We start from the raw sequence: 19,324 nt of genomic DNA on the forward strand, positions 1-19,324 counted from the left end.
GTCTTTACATTCTGGTACTTCTCAGATATGAATATTCCACTGCTTTTGAGACTTGGAAAATATTGCCTTTAAAGTAAATGTGAGTTTTATCACAGCCTTCAGCTACAGCCAGCATTCATGGGTGTATTAGTTTTATTTAATTAAAAATATGTAAACACAGGAGTAATTCAGCTTGCCAGATTCCCCACAGGCAATTTCAAGTTCTCATATTCTCAAAAAGCAAGTATTCTGCTGGTACTCAGCTGAGAAATTAAGATAAGCACAAAATATACAGCTCAGCAGTCACAGGCCTTGGAAAAACTGTAACGTTAACTCAAGTGGAATTACTGACATCATACCAGAAATGCAGCAGTGAAACAAAACCTGCCCCTGCCATTTTTTTCACGTGCTTTGGGCCACATTAACATTAAGCATTTTGTTTGGTCAAAGTTTTCAGTTCTGTTTAGAGCTGTCAGCCCTACAGCAGCTCAGATCTCTGGATGTACTAGAAAACATCAAAAGAACAGCGTGTATAGGTATATGCATACAGTATACATATGTATGTACATATGTGTGTATATGTACGTGTGTATATATATGTCTGTGTGTATATACATTTATACACGGTAAGTATCAGCAGGTGGAAATATTGTTGAGCCTTGTTATAGCATTTAAGTCATCTAAGTTATTTGGATAAGATCTTGGATTTGGATTAGATGCATTTGGATTAGATGATTTCTTAGAAAGTATCAACATTTTGCACCTTAGAAAATACATTTATCAAATGTCTTATATTGCATTGTAATATGTGACATCATACATGCATGTTTTTGTTATTACTCCCTTTGGGTGTTCATAAACTGAACAATGAGAAACTAGAGATTTCAAGTCAATAATTAATGAAATGGAACATGTACCTGAAAGGAATAAAAAAAGGTGGAGAACAATTTGTAAAGAGTATCTACTACTAATTTAGCTATTACTTTGATGAAGAGCACAAGGAAGTAGCAATACTTACAAGTGTAAGCACTAAAATTAAGTCTGGATCCTACCTAAGCTCTGTGAAATAGTTCTTTGTATTTGTCATGTACATTTGCATATGAGATGCCTACCACCTGACCCAAGGGGAGAAAATCCAAGCTTGAGACACTAAAGATATAACTACATGGCACAATGCAGAAAGTCAGTGCTATATTGTGCTCAGTTTAAAAACTGAGAAGTGCAACTGCCAAACTGAAACTCCCAAATAAAGGCAATTTAACATTTAATTCTCATTTTCCAACTGATTCTTCATACTTTTTATGTTTAATCTTCCTTAGGAACATCATAGTATTAAAATTACACGTGCACTTATACAGAACTTTCAAATAGTGGTTTAGGTTTTTTTCTCATGCGAAAAACTGTTCTTACTGTAACAGTGATAACTGTAACTGATAATAGCATATAGATTTGATTACATTTAATCATTACATTTAAGCAAAGAGCTTTCAGGACAGAATCTGTAGCATATAAAATTGAGGACAAAACATTCAAATCTTTGTGAGAAAATATAGTGCTGACATCTTTACATTAAAATAAACACAAAATGGTTGCCAGACTCTCCATGCAGTGAGGTCTTAATGTATTAAATAATCCACTAATGGGAAGAGACATGACAGAAACACAGCTGTCTGGCCTAAGAAACCAAGCAGCTGTAAATAATTGGTGCAAGCTGCAGCTGCCATTCATGTATATGTAATAGGCAAAAGTAAAGACACACAAAAGCGGTGCAGGTTGTTTGTTTTTGCTGCAAGGGAGTGTTTGATTTCTAGCAATGCATTCTTCTTGTGATTCTCCATACATAGAGCTCTATGCCCATGGGAAAAATAGCCATACTGTCCTTTTTTCTTGAAACTATATGCATAGAAACCACCTGCATTAATCCCTCCACACTTTTTACACCCTTAACTGTGTTTCATTCTTCCAATAACTTAATTTCCTTAGAACTGGAAAGATGTATCCAAATTTCAAAACAGGATATGTCATGTTTTTCAAATATGTTCTATCACGATTCAGATGTCCAAGAGTTTTGGAACTTTGGCAAAGTGAGTATAGTAACTATTTCTATATTTATTTATTTTTTTAATTAAAATCCAAGTCAACCAAAATGCATGAAAAAGAAAAAGGATCAGAATGTATCAAGTAAAGGGTAAACAAAAGTATGTGCTTGACCATATTATCTTAGCAGATATGTTATATCAGCATCAGTTGGAGACTATCTGTTCTAAAATGCATACATATTAAAGGACAAGTTAAACATGGACTGCAACTAACTTCCTGTTCCCAGCTCTTAATATTTGTGTAAATACAGGTTCTATTTTACTTCCTTACCAGTAGAGGTCAAAGCTTGTACTTAATGAATTCCTGGTTCACACAAGGTATTTGCTTTTCGTTCAATATCTGGTAACAAAATCTATCTGATTATTAAATTAACAGAGCTGTGCTGTAACAAGTAGCAAATAATTTTACTTTTTCTAAGTCCGGTTTGAACATTAATTACAAAGTACAGATTTAGCTCTGCTGTGTGGCAATTATGAGTATAGCAATTAGGAGAACTTAGGCTGCTTCCTGTTTGTATGACTTAACGAACTGAGTTCTAACTAAGCTACAAACACTTGAACCACAGCTGCTTTCATGTGTAATGCTTTCCATTCCTTTTCTGTATGGTATAGAGTCAAACTGCATATTGCCCAGAAGAACTGATGATGTATAATTCAGGATATTTCTGAATTTCCCTTAGAAAAGGAATAATGTTTAGTCGTTAAAGCCTAAAAGCTGGAAAAAAAAAATCTGACCTGCACTTTCACAAATTTTTGCTCATTGTATAAATGTTCTCCATGGTAACGTAACCCTGAGGAAAAAAATACGTTAGGAATTAAAAAATAAAATCGAATTTGTATCAACATTTTCTGTTTCAGTAAAAAAAGGAGCACTCGGAGTTTGGATTTAGTTCAGCATGAAGTCTAATCTGTCTCTAGACTCTATATGAGGTTATCATGAATAGTTAAGAAATAGCAAGAAGGAATAACTTTTTTCTCTCTACTAGAAGCAAATGAAAATGAGAGAATCAGTGTCTTCCTCTACAGATTACTTAATCACTAGAAGATAAATTTGGCTTTAAAAGATACTGCACAGATTTTGTTCACGATTATACTGTTTGAGGGAAATTTTACTTCAAAAGTCATACACAAGTATCAGGGGAGTCAGACATGAATAAAGGAGACATTCCTTCTATGGTCTCTCTTTCCATAACTGTATTATTCTGTTCTTTTCTGTCAGCACTGTAGCTAAAATGACCAGAATTCAGGATTGTTGTAGAACAAAGTGTGCAGTCCAGACTGCTCCAGATCAGAATGCAAACCAGCTTGAGTCCAGCATCAACAACACAGAGTTCAGGAGCAGGGGAAGAGACTGGGAGAAGAGAGCAAATGGAGTTTGCCTTTCCAGTGTTCCTGTGCACAGGAAGGGTATAGTGAGAGAGCACTGTCACTGTAGTTTGGCCTTGCTTTGTTTTGTGCAGGGTGTATTTTTCCCCAGAAAGGTTTTATTCCAGAAACAGTTGAAATATTTTGTCCAAGTTTATTTTCAGGGCAGCAGATATGCTTAAGACAACAGTGGGAGTGGCAGGCTTTCTCAGCCTCTCATATTGGCAGGATATAAAGAGTGAACTACACCAACTGAGCTCCCTAGAGCTATAGTATCTGAGATATTCATCAAAGTGAGTGCCAGAGGCATAAAGCCAACACAGGGAGGTCTCAGGCCATTGTCCCCAACAAAGTATAATTAAAAGCTAAGTACCAATCAAGGAAGTCTTTACCACTTTTAGAGACATGAGTTTTAAATTGTTTTCTGCATTTTTTTTTCTAACAGGTATCTGGGAAAGATTTGACTTTACAGTCATTTAAGTACAAACGTACTTTTGGAACAGTAAAAGAGTGCTGTTAGTTAATTCTTAGTTTGTATTCACTTTCATCTATACACACTGTAAAACAAGACATTAAATACTCCATAACACCTATAGCCACCGTGTCTCTGCACATTGCAACCAAGCATAATTTACAATGTTAAATGAAATTTTACATTTAAATATCTGTAGTCAGATGCCCAGGGACAGCAGAGCTGGCTCCAAGTGAACGGCAGCCCTAACAGTCTACTCAATGGCATTTTTTTTCTGGTTGTGTGTGAGGTGTCTCATGTATTTCAAAGGTACCAAGAAAGAAAGTTTTCTTGATTTTGGTGGCCAAAAGGAATGCAGAAAATGTGGATTTCTACTAAAAGCATAAGGTGGATTATTTAATGTCTGATGGAACAATCACACTGGGCATCTTTTGGGTACTGTTTGGGGAAGGAGTTTAAGTGTACCAAAAGCGTGAAGGGAGGCAGATAGAAAGGCACACAGAATGAACAAAAATATCAGGGGATTCTAAGAGTGGTGCACAGGCTGACAATAAGAGCATAAGCTAGTTATGATTTTTTGTGAATACTTCTCAGCCAAAAGTTTCTTGTTTGCCACAATTGGAATATTCTCTGAATATGTATTTATTTTACCATCAGTTTCTTTGGAAAGCATTTTGGCAGCAGGGACAACTAGCTGGCTGTGTGCTGCTTGCCTGTTTGCCTGCCAGCTACTCACACAACTAGACAGGAGCCCCTGGTGTGTGCCATAAGCTTAGCCTAGGGAAACACCAGTGTATATGATCCTTTGCTTCCTGGCTAAATTACCTGAATGATAATGATGAGAAACAGGAAGAAAAAAGGGGAGCTTGTTTTCTTATGTTTAGTGTATTAATGCCTGTTATGTTGTTCTTTTGGTTTATTTTTAAGTAGTGGAATGGCAGTGGAATTACCTTGTGCACCAATGTTTCCCCAATGATTTGGCTAGTCATTATATCCCTCTTTTCCTTCTGGTCATATGTTCATAGTACTGAATATTTGGGGCTTTATTTAAGGAGCTTTATATAGAATACCTAATACTGACTACTTGCCTCTCTTTCTTTAGTTTTCCACTTAAAATTATTTATTGTGACAACAGAAGACTAGGACGTAAAGTATTCAGTATGTGGAGGAATATTTCCTTTTAACTCCTTTCCACTGTAGTGGCAAAATCAAAAATATTCCACATTTGTTTTCCACAGTAGTACAGAGAAAAGGTTACTCAGTTCTTTTTATGGTTGACCATGTCCAGAAAAAAATTAATTCATTTGTTGTTTAAAGCTTTGTTCAGTCTGTAGCTAAACTGTGTTTATATTAATAATTTGCAAATTTTGTATGAAATGCAGTCAGCATATATTCAGTTGTCCATATAGGAATTTAGTGTTTCTGCCTTACACAGCAAAAGTACCACTGTTCAGTCAAAATCTTGAGTGATATGGATCTGCTTCTAGTCTTGTCAAATGCAAATCTGTTTAAGGAAAAGGTGATATTTCTGAGTATCTTCCCCATTTTGACTACTATACAGTCTTTCATTTTCCACTATGTGGTCTTACCAAGATTTAAAAATGGATTAGACACTGGATGAAAAATTCGGTCATACTTAATGCAAAATTTCTGAGTGGTCTTTTTAGACAGGTTACTGGATAAAAATTGGCCTGAAACCTCCTTAATGTGGAAATCCTATTTTCCAATTTAATGTTTGAAGGATTTTAAGCCTCATTCCAAGTCTATGTTCATAACAGATAAGTTCTAATATGCATACAGTTAAGATATGCTAATAGAAAATAGTGTTCTCGAGAGAGAGTCTATACAAAAAAAAACCCTACAAGTTTCCCTGGAATGTCAGACTTTCCTACTGAAATTTTACAGTTCGTTGAATTACAGATAGAAAGTGAGATTGCCCTGCCAGTCACAGTGAATGTGTCTGTCAGAAAGAATGAAAATAATCCAGTTGTTTTCAAGAACCTTATTTTATGTTATTCTGATAAAACATTTCTAAGACATTGAATGTTCTATTCATTATACTTAAATGATTCTATAATGAATGTTCTAAAATATTTGTTTGAAGGCCAGGCATCTAAAATAATTTGAAACTTAAAGTGCATATGATTTTAATAGTATCATGTTAAACCAATACATCTTACAGTTACTTAAGATTTGAATGAGACAGAAGATCAAATTTCAGAGGTCAAAGAAAAAAACCCCACCAGAACAGCTGTTGTGTCAGATTGCTATCAAGCTGTAGCCTGTATATTTGCATTCCAGAAAGAGCAATGGAAGCTTCCAGGCACAAGCTTCAAAAGTTGGCAATTGCTTGTACACCCACAGGACTTATGGCTAATCAAATTCTGTATCTTAGTGTGACTCTTTAGTGAGATATGTAACTATTTATCCAAAAAATATACAAGGCTGCTAAAATAATGTTCAATGAGTACATGACTGGAAATGGAATGTTTTCTTAGCGATCTTCATAAAAGCACCAAAATACTTCATAATTGATATACCTAGAATTTCCCAGGTTAATTAAACTGTGCAAGGTAGTCTGTTACTTAGTTAAAGTGTTATGACTCTCTCAATTTGCATAATTTCTGGCTTTACATAAATTTTGACATTTCAAAATCTTCCAGAAGTATACATAATGCTGGCAAGTAAATTATACATTAGGTTCCAGTAAATTTACTGGAAAGTAAAGTATACTTCATATACTGTGACTGCATACTGTATATGGCCACAATAATCCCTGCTCTCCTGTACAACAGTTTGTGACAACTGATGATGCTACTAAACCAGTTACAATTATTGAATGGAAAAACAAATCCACCTTAATTAGAGGCCTCATTTTCTCACTACAGTTGGACAGACGGTTTTTCACAAAGCTCTTCCACATAAAATAGTTGTCTGTGTACTGAGATTTCAGTCTCTTCTCATAGTCCTGCAGCAAATGATTTTTTCTTGGTCTGGAGTCCTGACCTAAATGTAGTTACAGATGGATGTTTTTGATAAACTGTGTTCACATCATAAAATAGCAAGATACTTGCTGAATCATAAGTATTTAAGCTGATTCAGTGAAATTCCTTCTAGGATAGTTGAATGTAATATATCCAGACTTCTCAGGCAGAATGAGTGTCAGCTAAGAATGTTGCTACGAACATGGAGAAGGGAAAAAACCACTACTTTCCATAAGTATTTGTAATAACTTTTGCCAGTACTTGCATTTCTTGAGATTTTTCTAAGCTTCATATAATAAAGAAATACAAGTTTTTGGTAAACATAAAGGCTACAGAGAAAAGCTTGAAGGCATGGTAATGGGAGAGAAAAATTAACTATTAGGTGGTATATAAAGGCTTTGGTGCCTTCTCATGTGTTACCAGTGATCTGAGTTCCATGGTGTCTCAGTTTGGTAATGATGCTCACAAGTGCCCAGCTCTTAAATGAGCAAGCCATGAAATGCTGTTGATGTCAGCTGCTCTAATTAATTGCTGTTTGACAGAAAGATTATGTAAATATGTAAAAAAACCAAACAAAATAACCAAAAAATCGTATTTGACAACAACGATGAATTTTTTTAATCTTCTCTGTCAGAGAAGGGTGAATTTCTGTATGACACTATCAGTTATAAAGTTCAAGTTGTTGAGGGAGCACTATAGTCCCTTATCTTCACATTGAAGATATTTCCTAGAAGTATAAAAAATGAAATTCTGTTTTGGATTAATAAGAACTCAGAGCTAATTTGCTAGAAATTAATGTGACATGTACAGTTGTGAAATTGTAATAATTATATATTTATTAGAGTATCTGTTTATTGAGGCTGTTTTGAGGACTTAATATTTTTTTACTTTCATCAAGATTTTCAGAAGTGATTTTGTTCATTTACTTTGACTTTTTTGTATGGCAGATGCAGATAATTTTCAACAGAAATTTTGGAATTTAGCATCACAATTCTGTTATCAATAGCCATATGCTTTATCCTTCAGTTGCTAGGGAGAGGAGTAAGGAATAGAGAAGGAAAAAAACCCCAACAAATAAAACCAAAAAGGCAGACCTTCATGTCAATTAAAATTTAATGTTTTAATTTTAATTACAACCAAGTTGAGCCAGGGCTGAAATTACGTTAAATGATAGTCAGTGTCTCTCCTGTGCTTCTTCCCACCACTCAGAAGGGGTATCTCTGAGAACTTCCCTTTCCTTTCCTGACCTTCCCTGGAGGGAAGGTGAGGTGCAATCCAAGTGTAACAGAGCAGGAATTGATCTTCTGGGATATTGGTGGGAAGGTGGAGATTAACTTGTGAAAGTTGCCAAAGTACCACAGTGCAATAGCCTTTCCCATTTTGAGCATAGATTGCCCTCTGCCCTTGGCAGTGCTAAGGTGGTAGGCAACAGCTTAAATTCAGGAAATGAGCTGTACCATGGACAGACCTTCTTACCAAGGCAAACTTTATCATTTTGTTTATAAAGTCACACAAGGGTGAGATGAACACAATCACTCAGGAGTGTGAATAAAAGTTAATGAAAGAAGAGGTAATAAAAAACCTGAGATCTGTATCTCCGTTTGTTTCTTACCATCTTTTATGCACACAGTCTTTTCAGCAGTTCCACACCTCCTGCACTTCTTTCTTCCACTTTGTGTACTGGCCCAATATTATTCCTTACCTTATCAGCTAGTGATCATAATTTGTGTATTATTTGTCTTTTTGCTTTTGGGTCTAATACCAAATTTGTTCAGTAAATGCAGTTAAAAGTGTTTGAGCTCTTACAAATAGAAGCCATTATAAAAACCTTGTAAGAATGATAATGAACTTCAGGAGTTTGTGTTTTCTTTTTTCTTCTTTTTCTAAGTGGCTTTTAGGTGTGTTGAACTTGATAAAAAGGAGATCCTGTTTGGCGGGTACTCTGCTGTTGCAATTTCTGAGAGCTATGGGAATGAGGGAGGGCATTGCAATTCTATATATAAAGCATCCAAGCTTGAAGAGGGCTGCCTAGAAAGTGGCAGCAGTGGCACTGTTTGGAACTGAGGGGAACTCTGAAAGAACCTCTCCAGTCCTGCCATGCATCATGTTCCCAACAGTAATACTGCTCATCTTCTGCAGTTTTCTGCAGTCTGCTGGTAAGTCCAAGATGCCTGCCTTCCTCTTGGTGTATGGTTTGAAGGAAAGTACACAGCTATTGAAGTGAAGGGGGTGACTCCACTGCAGTATTACAATACATGAGCTTCAGGTTTTGCTCTCCTTTCCCACAACCAGCTGAACTCAATTTACACCTTTTCTTCTCCTTCAGTTCATCTTAAAACACAGCTGATTGTTTAATAGTTACATTACTGAAAGAGAACTATTTGTTCTTAACCTTTTTTTTTTTCAGAAATGTGGTTACTGGTTTGTTGTATCTGTCCCTAAAACTCATTCTGTAGATACAGGGACTATTTTTTTAATGGCATTCATTGTGTTTCAAAGTTGCCAAGTGTCCTCATCTTTCAGATGATCTTGATACAGTGTCCTAGCAATGTCACTGTGGAAGCTGTATATCTTCTGTGTAGGGTGATGATCAAAACTATTTTTCTTTGTTATGCCAGCTCCAAAAAGTATTAAACATGAGCTATGTGATGGCATTACTTTTTTTTGAGGAAAAATGTGGCAGAAAGAGTCCTGTGCTGGAAAGCAGGCAAATGGTTCTAGTCTAAAAATTTTACGTGACTCTTAATGTATTCCTCCATATATTACTCAGTATAACTCCTTAGTCTTTTAAAGGACTCTGTCTTGCTTTTTTGATCCAACCCATCTGAATACCAGATGAATGTGTAATTTCTAAAAAAGACTTGACAAGTATGTTCATTGGCTCTGTAGCTACTCTGCTTTCTTACTCATTCTTCTTCCTGTGTTGGTTTGGTTTTTGTTTTTCTGGAGGTTTTTTAAATGGTTTTTTTGAGAGCGAACCTTTTTTACTATGGTTTGGCATCACTTAAGATGGTTTATTTTTTGTATCTTCTGTATATTGCTTTTAATTATCAATTATTACAGTTACAATTTCAACAACAGGTTTCAGACTGCTAAAAGGCATACTTCATTGGCTTTAATTTGAACAAAGTTAAATTTATTTCTTCTGTATTGTGTTTACTACGTTAAATTAACCATAGAGTTCAAATTGCATGGGGACATTCATTAATCTTAAATCAGTGACTTAAAGTGTAACACTAAAATAATTAAAATATAAGCAACTCAACCCTATTGTAGACTCTCAGAGCCAATTTCTAACCTCAGCTGTATTGTTATAAATCAGGTGTAACTCCATTCACTGTATTAGCACCATTGTAACCAATATCAAGACAAGTACCTTAACATGGGTCCTAACCCCAAATGCAAGATCTTAATCTACATTACTTCCTATGTTAGATGAGTAGATGTATTAATATAAATACTAATATTTGGAATCAAATAGAAAATTACTGTAGACAAAAGCCACAAGATTTATGTATAAACTTGGCAATTATAAATAGGGCCTTATCTACAAAGGACTAAGTTGAATTTAAACATAAAACCCTAGAAGTAAGATCTAGAAAATTCTTATGGAGCAGTTTTCTCCTTTGGGATATATCAATATTTCAGGGCCTTGAGATGCCAAGCAAGGTTGGAGACTGTGAGAACAAATAGAGAACATTCTGTCCAGTAAGATTTTGAAATCAGAGCATTTTTTGGGTGGTGATCTGTATGTTCTAAAACAGGGCAACATGCAGGATGCTCATTGTTTTGAACTCTCTTGTCTCCTTAGAATGAATCAAATCAAAGCCAGGACTTCAGTTCTTCTCCTCATAGGTCTGCATCCAAATTCTGTACCTTGAGTCTGTCTCTAGCTAAAAACATAAATATTCATTGTAAGGACTTATATTTGATTATTTGATGTGAAGTCTGATGGAAACAGGAAGACCCACTCCTCTTTTTCTTGATAACTCAAGAAAAATCAGTAAACGAACATTAACCTGAGTAAAAAAAAAACCCTACAGAAGCCTAAAACCCAATTAAAACTGTTAGTTCCAGCCTTCACTTAATAAGAGATGCTGATTCATTGAGGATTCATACCTTTAGTTATTTCAGTAGACAAAACTGTGCACTGGTCCTTACGAGATGTTTCTGTACAGTCATGATACTTTTTCTTACTAAGTATGCAGCTAGGAAGTTACCTTGATTTATGTTGTTCAGACATCTATGTTTGCAAGAGGAAAAGAGAGTTAATAATTTCATATAGAAGAGAAATCATCATGAACATGTGCAACTGATTACTGGTATTATAAGCTCTGACTCTAGCAGCACACTCACCGTTAAATTTAATTTTAGGCTTATATAATTTATTTTAAAGCTCTTGTCCTTTCCAGAACATCTGACATTTCACCATTTGTATTTGTCCCAAATTAGAAGATAAAGACTGAACCCTTTATAAAACAGAAATCCTAAATTATTTCTGTTTAAAAGTACAAAAAATATTTCATTTCAATGTTTTGTTTTCATTCATTTAGCTGATGTGAAATACTTTAATTGAAGTTATTACAACATAAAATTGTATTTTCACATAGAGATATCTAGTAGTAACTGTAGTATAGGAACAAAATTACTCATTTCTTCACAGTAAGTCATGTTCCCTGACTGGATTGTATTGCTGTCATGAGCTAGCCAGGCTGACAACACAGAAAGTGCACTTCAAAAGATACAATTCTCAAGGAAATTGGCCAGCTGGATTAGAGTAGGAATTGAAAGTAAAACCTCCCTTTATCCAAGAAAAGTGAAACGGATTAAGTTCTATTGAGCTAATTCAAAATTAAGTATTTCATGCTAAAGCAAAGTCATCCCATTTCTCAAAGGAAAACAGAATATTGCAGTAATAGTAAAATATCAGTAAGTAAGATTTCAGTACTTTAGAAATCTCATTTAAGGCTAGGACAGCCTTTTAAGTGAAAAATTCTTAAATGATTGAGAGATACAGCTTCTGCATGAGGCCATAGCACTTGCTGCATCTGTACTGTCTGCTATTTTGTGTGCTTGTGAATGGCTAATAACGTTGCCAGGAAGATTTTACTCATCTCTTTAGAGTTAAGTGTGAGAAAGGGAATGTAAATGCTGAGAATAATTACTGTACTGTAATTAGTATAATAGTTTGATCTGACAGGATACAGACTGATTGGCAGATAGTCAGCAAATGGCTCTGTATTTGTTTTATTAGCTATTCTTTGAGAAAAACCTGAAAGTGGATTTCACATCCTTAGTTATTTTCCTTAGTTATTTTTGATACAACTCTTTCACACCTCCATGTAACCCAGGATGATTGTTATGTTCAAATTTAGTCTAAATACCAAACCTGAAGTATATCTTACATTTTGTTTGCCATGCTTAGGTGTTTGAACTTGAAAAGCTGGCAAATAAGCTTTGTAAACCAACCTGTCCTGATCTAAAATATTTGTCCATTAATTATCAGACCTTTTGCTTTACATCAAGCTCTCTAAGTAGATCTGACTTGAAGTAGTGTTTTAGGCATATATTCAATTTCTGCAAATCAAATATCCTTGGAAGGCAGCTGTTGCACTCTCTTAAATCCCATAAAGGTAGTACTTGAAGTTTAGGATTAAACTGTAGCTATTGGAGAATAGTTAAACCAACAATAATAGATTATTGAACAAATGGAGGTATCAAAAACCAGGGGTTCAGAAATAGCAGCAGCAACTTTAGGTATGGGGAGTGTTAACTTGATAGCTGCAAACTGACTCTGTTACCTTTTGTGGTGTCCATACTGCGATGCATGGTTCACCAGGAACTTGGAAGAAACATGTTGTGTTCTGGAAATGCCTGGTGAGTTGCAGGCCAACCGTGGAGGTTGTACTAAAGCGCTGGCAAAATTTCAAACAATTATTGGCCAGTGCTGACCAATTCTAGAGGACAAGGCAGCATGAGTAGGATCTACAATGGTTTTCTGATGAGTGGTGTCAGACAACTTTGGAAGTTAAAGTGCTGATCATGCAGTGAGTACAGCAGCTTGCAACTCAGCAGCTAATGAGATTGCTTTGTGCCCTTTCTTTCTTGTGGAAATGTTCTTGTTTATTTTATCAAGAAGTGATTATGTTATCTTTATTATTATTATTATTATTATAACTTCAACTTAGAAAAGTTATGTTGAGTTTTATTTTTGTTTGTAGAGCACTGTCCCACTGAAATTAACACTATCTGGGAAGAAGGGTGGAGGGAATACAGAAGGGTAGAAGGAATACATCTCCCTAAACTGCTGCCTTGGCATTTGCACTGCAGATAGTCACCTAAGGTTTCTTTTACATCAATGGAGAGAAATAAAAGTTTTGTGTATAATTCATTTGTTCCGTGTTAGCCACATGTTTTGCGAGTCAAATTGTACTCAGTAAATTTGCGTTTACTTTTACAGCCTGTGAAAGGAGCCTAGACAACTGACTGGAATGAATGCCATTTAAAGCTATTAGAACATTTAGGGTGGGAGCACTTCTGTCACTGAACTTACATTCTTGATTTATTTCCCTTCTGTCTGTTCATTGTATACAATTTCACCAGTGTTGTATTTTAGCTCTTATAAACTTAGATTAGTTTGTCTAGATAGCATCTTTTTACAATAAGTATTGTTTCAGACAAGAATTGAGGCATAGACTGATGGGGAAGTTGGAGATATCTGGATCTCAGATCCAAAGCAAAGGCATATACTGAAACTCTTATTTCCCAAATTCCCTCTTGTGCCTTAATCTAGCCTCACATAAAAAACAGAACCTCACCTGTTTTCCTTCAGTCCTTGAGATACCACATAATAAATATTACCTCACATTCAGCAGCACAGCATGGAGTTGGCTAGAGAGGCTGTTACAGCTGGTGAGCTCCCTGGAGGCTTTCAAATCACTGCAGTGTCTAAGGAAGCAACAGAACCCTGCAGAACTGTAGTGTATATATAGATATGTATTGAGCCTTGTCCTGGTTTATGTGATTAAAGAAACTTTCTGCCACAATATTTTCTATGTTGCAAAAGATCCTAAACATATAATAGAGAATTATATGGTTTCTATGGGATATTTGCTCCTGCTATCTAAGAAATACCAGACATTAGAAACTGTAAAAATGAGTATCACATTTCAGAAGCACCCCAGGACCTTATTCTTGCATCTTGCTTTGGTTGTTACCATCCAGCTGTGGACTCTATGAAAGCCCACTCCATGCCCAGGCAGTGCACAGGGCTCCCTGCTTGTAGATTGGCTGTGGTGGCCCTTTTCCATGTGTCATTCTGATCACACTTTGGCAGGAAGCAAGGCAGGAAAGTGAAAGAGCCTTCGGGTATGTGTGAAAACGTGGTGCAGTTGTGCACATGCTGGAGGTCTGGGTTTGAGATGGAAGAGGGACCGTGCTGTGCTCCGCATTTGCTAAACATTCCTTGGCTTCTCCTAACCAAAACAGGTTTTGTGAGGAGGTGTACAGAAGAGAGCAGGTAACACCTTCATCATTCTGCCTTAGCATGAGTAGCAAAACCAACAATTAAGGCCTGGGGATTTCCCACTCTTCAGCTCCAGATCCCATAATTCTTGTGAAGAACACATGGGGCAATACTTTTCCCATGTTGTCCTAGTTTTGGCTATTCCCTCCACTACTTCTACCCAGAGGGTGGAACAAGAATTCAGAAATATGAGCAAAGATTTATCCCTCTTTTTTTTTTTTTTAACGGGAACAGAAGATTTTAGTATGAAGTACAGGAAGTCTCATGTTGCACAGGATTTCTGGCAGATTTTCCACTATAATTTCCATTCAGTTTTGTGTAGAAGCACACAGTTCATATATGCTGTCCCTGCTTTGACTTGTAGCATGCTTAAAAATAAATAAATACACAAATATTTTTTTTGTTTTGCTCAGAGGATAACTTCATTGTGTTGCATTGTTTCTTTTGCAGCTTTTGAAGGAAATTATTGGCCCCACATTTTTCTCCAAAAACAGAAAGAATCTCTGCAAAGAAGTAAGTGCCTGACCTGGTATTTAGTGTTCACATTCAACTATGAGTGACAACTCTATTCAGCATCAATTCTGTATTGCAGAAGACACTGTACAAAACACATAATAAAAATCAGTCTTTGCCTCAAGGAGCATACGTTTTGAAGCATTAGTTTTAGAAATTCTGAATGAAAACTTTGCATATAAACAGATGATAAAATGTGTTGTCTCACTCGTAAGTTTTTAAGTAAATGGAAAGTGCTTTAGTGTGCCATGCTGAGGTTTTGATGCCTAAGGATAGAAACTGTGAGCAGTTTAGTAGCCCTCCACATTTAGAAATTTGCTATTGGGGTCATTTGTGTGATATACTTGATTTTCATTCCTACATATTACTGCCTAATACTATCTAAAAATTTAGGATATGGATTCTTTTGATATTGCAAAATCCAGGAGGTTAAATAAAACTCATTCTCTGTATAGATTAGATCTATAAAAATAATTTTAAAGATTTCAGGTTAAAACAAATTTATATGCAAGTGAAAAATCAGAGTATGGCATACTTCTTCCTCAGCTTTATAGCCAGCAGCCAGTGGGGAGGGAGAGTATGAACAGATCTCTGCTTCAACATTGAGCTATGCCAGCTGTAGCTACTACTGCCACAATTCTAGTAGCTTAACAGTGGTTTTCCCATAACTCCAAAGAATGGCTTGTGTGGATGCATCCAAATCTGTACACAAAATTAACTCCAGCCACCTACTTACTGTGAATTTGTGCTAGTCCTTCTGAATCTGAGAAATATAAATAGTAAGATACTAAGACCTTACCTGTGTAAAAATGTGTTCACTGCTAAAATAATTAGTGTATTATAGCTTTAAAGTACTAAAAATGTTAGCTATCAGAAGTACCGTTAGAAAGACAGATATCATTAAAATGTTAACTCATAATTAAAATGATAAATTTTGACAGCAGTGATTGTGGCATTTTCTACTAGAAAGAAATTTTGGTTCTGTTCAAAAGGAGGCTGGAACACGTACTTGGAAGCCAGAGCTCAAGGGAGGAGAAAAGCAGAAAAATCCCAATAGCCTCACAAAATTCTCTGAACTGGAAATAATTGGAGACTGAGAGAGTATCTGTGGAAGTATATATGCTTGACTTGATGGTAGTCTTCCCTTGGGCAGTCTGTTAATGATCACTGCTGGAAATAAAACACAGAGCTACATCAGCCCTTGATCAGAACCAATACAACTTTTCACACGTCCTTTTCTGAAGAAATGTGAGACATTAACTTCTAAATTTAAACTTCATTCAGCAAACATTTAGTTTTCCATGTCCGTGATCAGAATGAATAAATGTCATCATGCTGTCATGGGATACTATATTTTGCATGATATGTTCGTCTGTTAAGCCAGGATATGGAAAGCTATAACCCTTCTAAAACCACACATTTTCACAAGATGCTTTTTAAAAAAGTATTCTGAACATTTTTTTCTATCATATTCTATTTACAGAAAATCTTCCTAGTAATCTATAATGTTTTGCATTAAAATACTGTGCTTTACTTCTACATACCATTAAAAAGCAATTCTTGTGTACTCCGAAACTTTCTGCATATCAGTGGTTGGCAATGAAATTCTTTTATCTAGTTTGGGGAAAATGCAGAGGTGTAGAACAAAACCAATTATATAAAATGCAAATTAATTATAATGAGAAGCATTTCTTTAGGCAGAATAAACTGAGAGTGGCTTGCATTAGCTGAATTCTCAATCAGCATAAGCATGGAAATCTACATGAAATTCATCCTAAAAGTAAAAATAGTTGAAGACTTGTGATCAGACACAAAAATCCCAAATATTCAGGAACTCATCTCTGCATGCTGTCTGTTCTTACAGCAAGAGGAACAGCAGAGCGTGGATATGACAAATTAAAAGAAAATCCCATTATATTAATTAATAAAAGAACTGAGCACAAAAGACAAACATATAATCTAGTTTTAAACTTCCTTGAGTTATTGACACTCCCATTTGTTATTTTTCTTTGATAAGACTTAAATAAAAACCAATACACTGAACACGCTCCTGTATTTATAGAAAGGGGCACCTCTTGCACTCTGACCATTGTGCAACCCCAGCTAATCTTTCCGTGGCACGCTCTGGGATTTGGTGGTCGGTATCACTGAAACACAATATGTTAAACTAGCTGGACTTGGGCATGAAGGACCAATGATAACAATTAGATGATTCCTATTTTCCAGTCAGACCTTCAGGACAGAACAGAAGTATGGAAGAGGAATACTTTTTACCAACAGGTAACAGCTCTCTGGGAAACAGTATTTTCTACATGACCTGGATAAAACCAGTGACGTTCTGTAATAATTTGATCACTCCTTAGGAGTTAAAAAAAAATCTTTTGGCTTTAAAACAATGCATATAAATTGCAGGTAGACTTTGCTAAATTTAACTAAGTGGCTTTGAGATATATTCTAAGATACCTGACACCATAAGAAAAATATGACATATAACACTATAAGCAAAAATAATTAAAAAATGAAAATTAACAATCTGAGCCTGGAAATATAAAACTGAGGACATGATTTTAGTTACTTCAGTAGAAGTATCTGCTTCAAAGGGACTGTTCAAATGCTGTAAGTAGGTACAGAACTTTTTACAACAAGAGCTGGAGCTGTATCTCTTTTTTTTAGGATTCATTTCCACCACCAAAAATCTGTCTATTCTGATGAAAAGTTCAGATTACTTCTTAAAAATGAAAACTGATTAAAACATTCCATATATTTATAAGGCTGGTTGAAAGTTTGTCACACAAATACAGAGCCAAAAAAAGTGGGGACTGACAAGTTGAGCTTTGAAGACTGTCTTTGGATATCTCATGATTGACTGTGCAATTATTTATGATACAGTAATGCCACAGATAGCTTGGTAAATGCTGTGTCTGAGATGTTAAAGGTCTCTCCAGTAGCAAGCTGTCGCCTTTGCAAACAGCTCAAACAGACTGAAATAAGAAGGTAAACCTTTATATTACTCATGAAGGAGTTGGAATGGTTTTTCCCAAGCTAGGAAGCTGGGGAACTCTCCTCTATTTACAGTAAGTAATAATATTGCTCTCCCTCTGCATATTGTTTGACTTCCTGACTTGAGCTAAAATTCTGAGCTTACAAAAGAAAAAACAAAAATAGAGGACTAGGATGTTGTTTACAGAATTAATCTGAGTAGAAACTTGAATAGCTTCTCCTACTGTCTATTTGAAATGCTAGTCAGAATGAGCAAATACGCTTTTAGGAGGCCTAAATGTGTTTTTCTTTCTCTTTTGTAGTTTTGAGCAAGGATTCCTGTTCTACATGGGGTGGAGGCCATTTTTCAACCTTTGATAAATACCAGTATGACTTCACTGGGACTTGCAACTATATCTTTGCAACTGTATGTGATGAAACCAGCCCAGACTTCAACATTCAGTTCCGCCGTGGGATGGACAAAAAAATTGCAAGGATCATTATTGAGCTTGGACCTTCTGTTGTCATTGTTGAGAAAGGCAGCATTTCTGTCAGGAGTGTTGGGTAAGATTCTGGGATGAATAAGAAAAAAGTTTTTAGAGAAGGCAAGGATTTATATAGCAGTTACAGTAAAGATGACTATTTTGTTTTTAAAATTAATTAACAAATCACTGAAGTTAACACACCTAACTGGACTCTGTTCCCATTGCTTCCCATCAAGCATTACACTCTCTAGATAAGTATTGCATTTGCACTCATTTGAATCAAGCTTAGAGTACATTTTTGTAGGCAAAGGGATAAACTATTCTCAGACCAAAACAGTTCTCAGACTGTAACTACAGTTTCCTAGATACTACCAGTCTGCTTATACTTATCTCTACTACAAGCACAGATGAAACAGCTTATACCCTTTAGTAGATACTAGTTGAAATTCCTGTGTTTTGTTTCGAGTTCATTTACCTTGCTAAAGGTAACACATACATAGGGCATAAGAGAAACTTTGAACTCTGCAACCAACAGAGAAATACTGGATAGGTTCATTCCTCTAAACAAATTGCTCCCATACCAGGAAATTTCTCCAGGGAAGTTTTCAGTATCCTTATCAGATAGGCAGCCTGGTGTTGAATTTTTATCTCTGAGTACATGTGGATACAGGAAATAATTGACTGTGGATTGTGTGTATCTTATTATACTTACCTGGGCACAGTAACTATTACAACAAAAATACAATTTACACTATACCTTAATTTAGCAAACTGTATTTAGAAAGACTTCCTTTTTTAATTTTTTTTTCCAGAAAAACTATATCTGTGGGCCCATTCCAGTGACCTACAGTCACAAGAACCAAATGCCATGAGCAGGTCTAGTGTTGCACATAGCCATGCTTCAAGTGGAAGGCTGGTTTGGT

General features: G+C 35.7%; 1 protein-coding gene across 1 annotated transcript in view; it reads left to right on the forward strand.

Moving 5' to 3' along the window:
• MUC6 (mucin 6, oligomeric mucus/gel-forming) overlaps positions 1–19,324 on the forward strand; it is a 66,901-nt gene that overhangs the window by 17,136 nt on the left and 30,441 nt on the right. The window contains exon 2 of the mRNA XM_039381203.1: positions 18,240–18,480. Within this exon, the coding sequence (XP_039237137.1) occupies positions 18,240–18,480 (241 nt within the window). The remainder of the gene's footprint in view (positions 1–18,239; positions 18,481–19,324) is intronic.

Source organism: Pipra filicauda, unplaced genomic scaffold, assembly GCF_003945595.2.
Source record: "Pipra filicauda isolate LSUMZ 115617 unplaced genomic scaffold, ASM394559v2 scaffold217_size2002032_pilon, whole genome shotgun sequence".
In the NCBI taxonomy this organism is placed as follows: Eukaryota; Metazoa; Chordata; class Aves; order Passeriformes; family Pipridae; genus Pipra; species Pipra filicauda.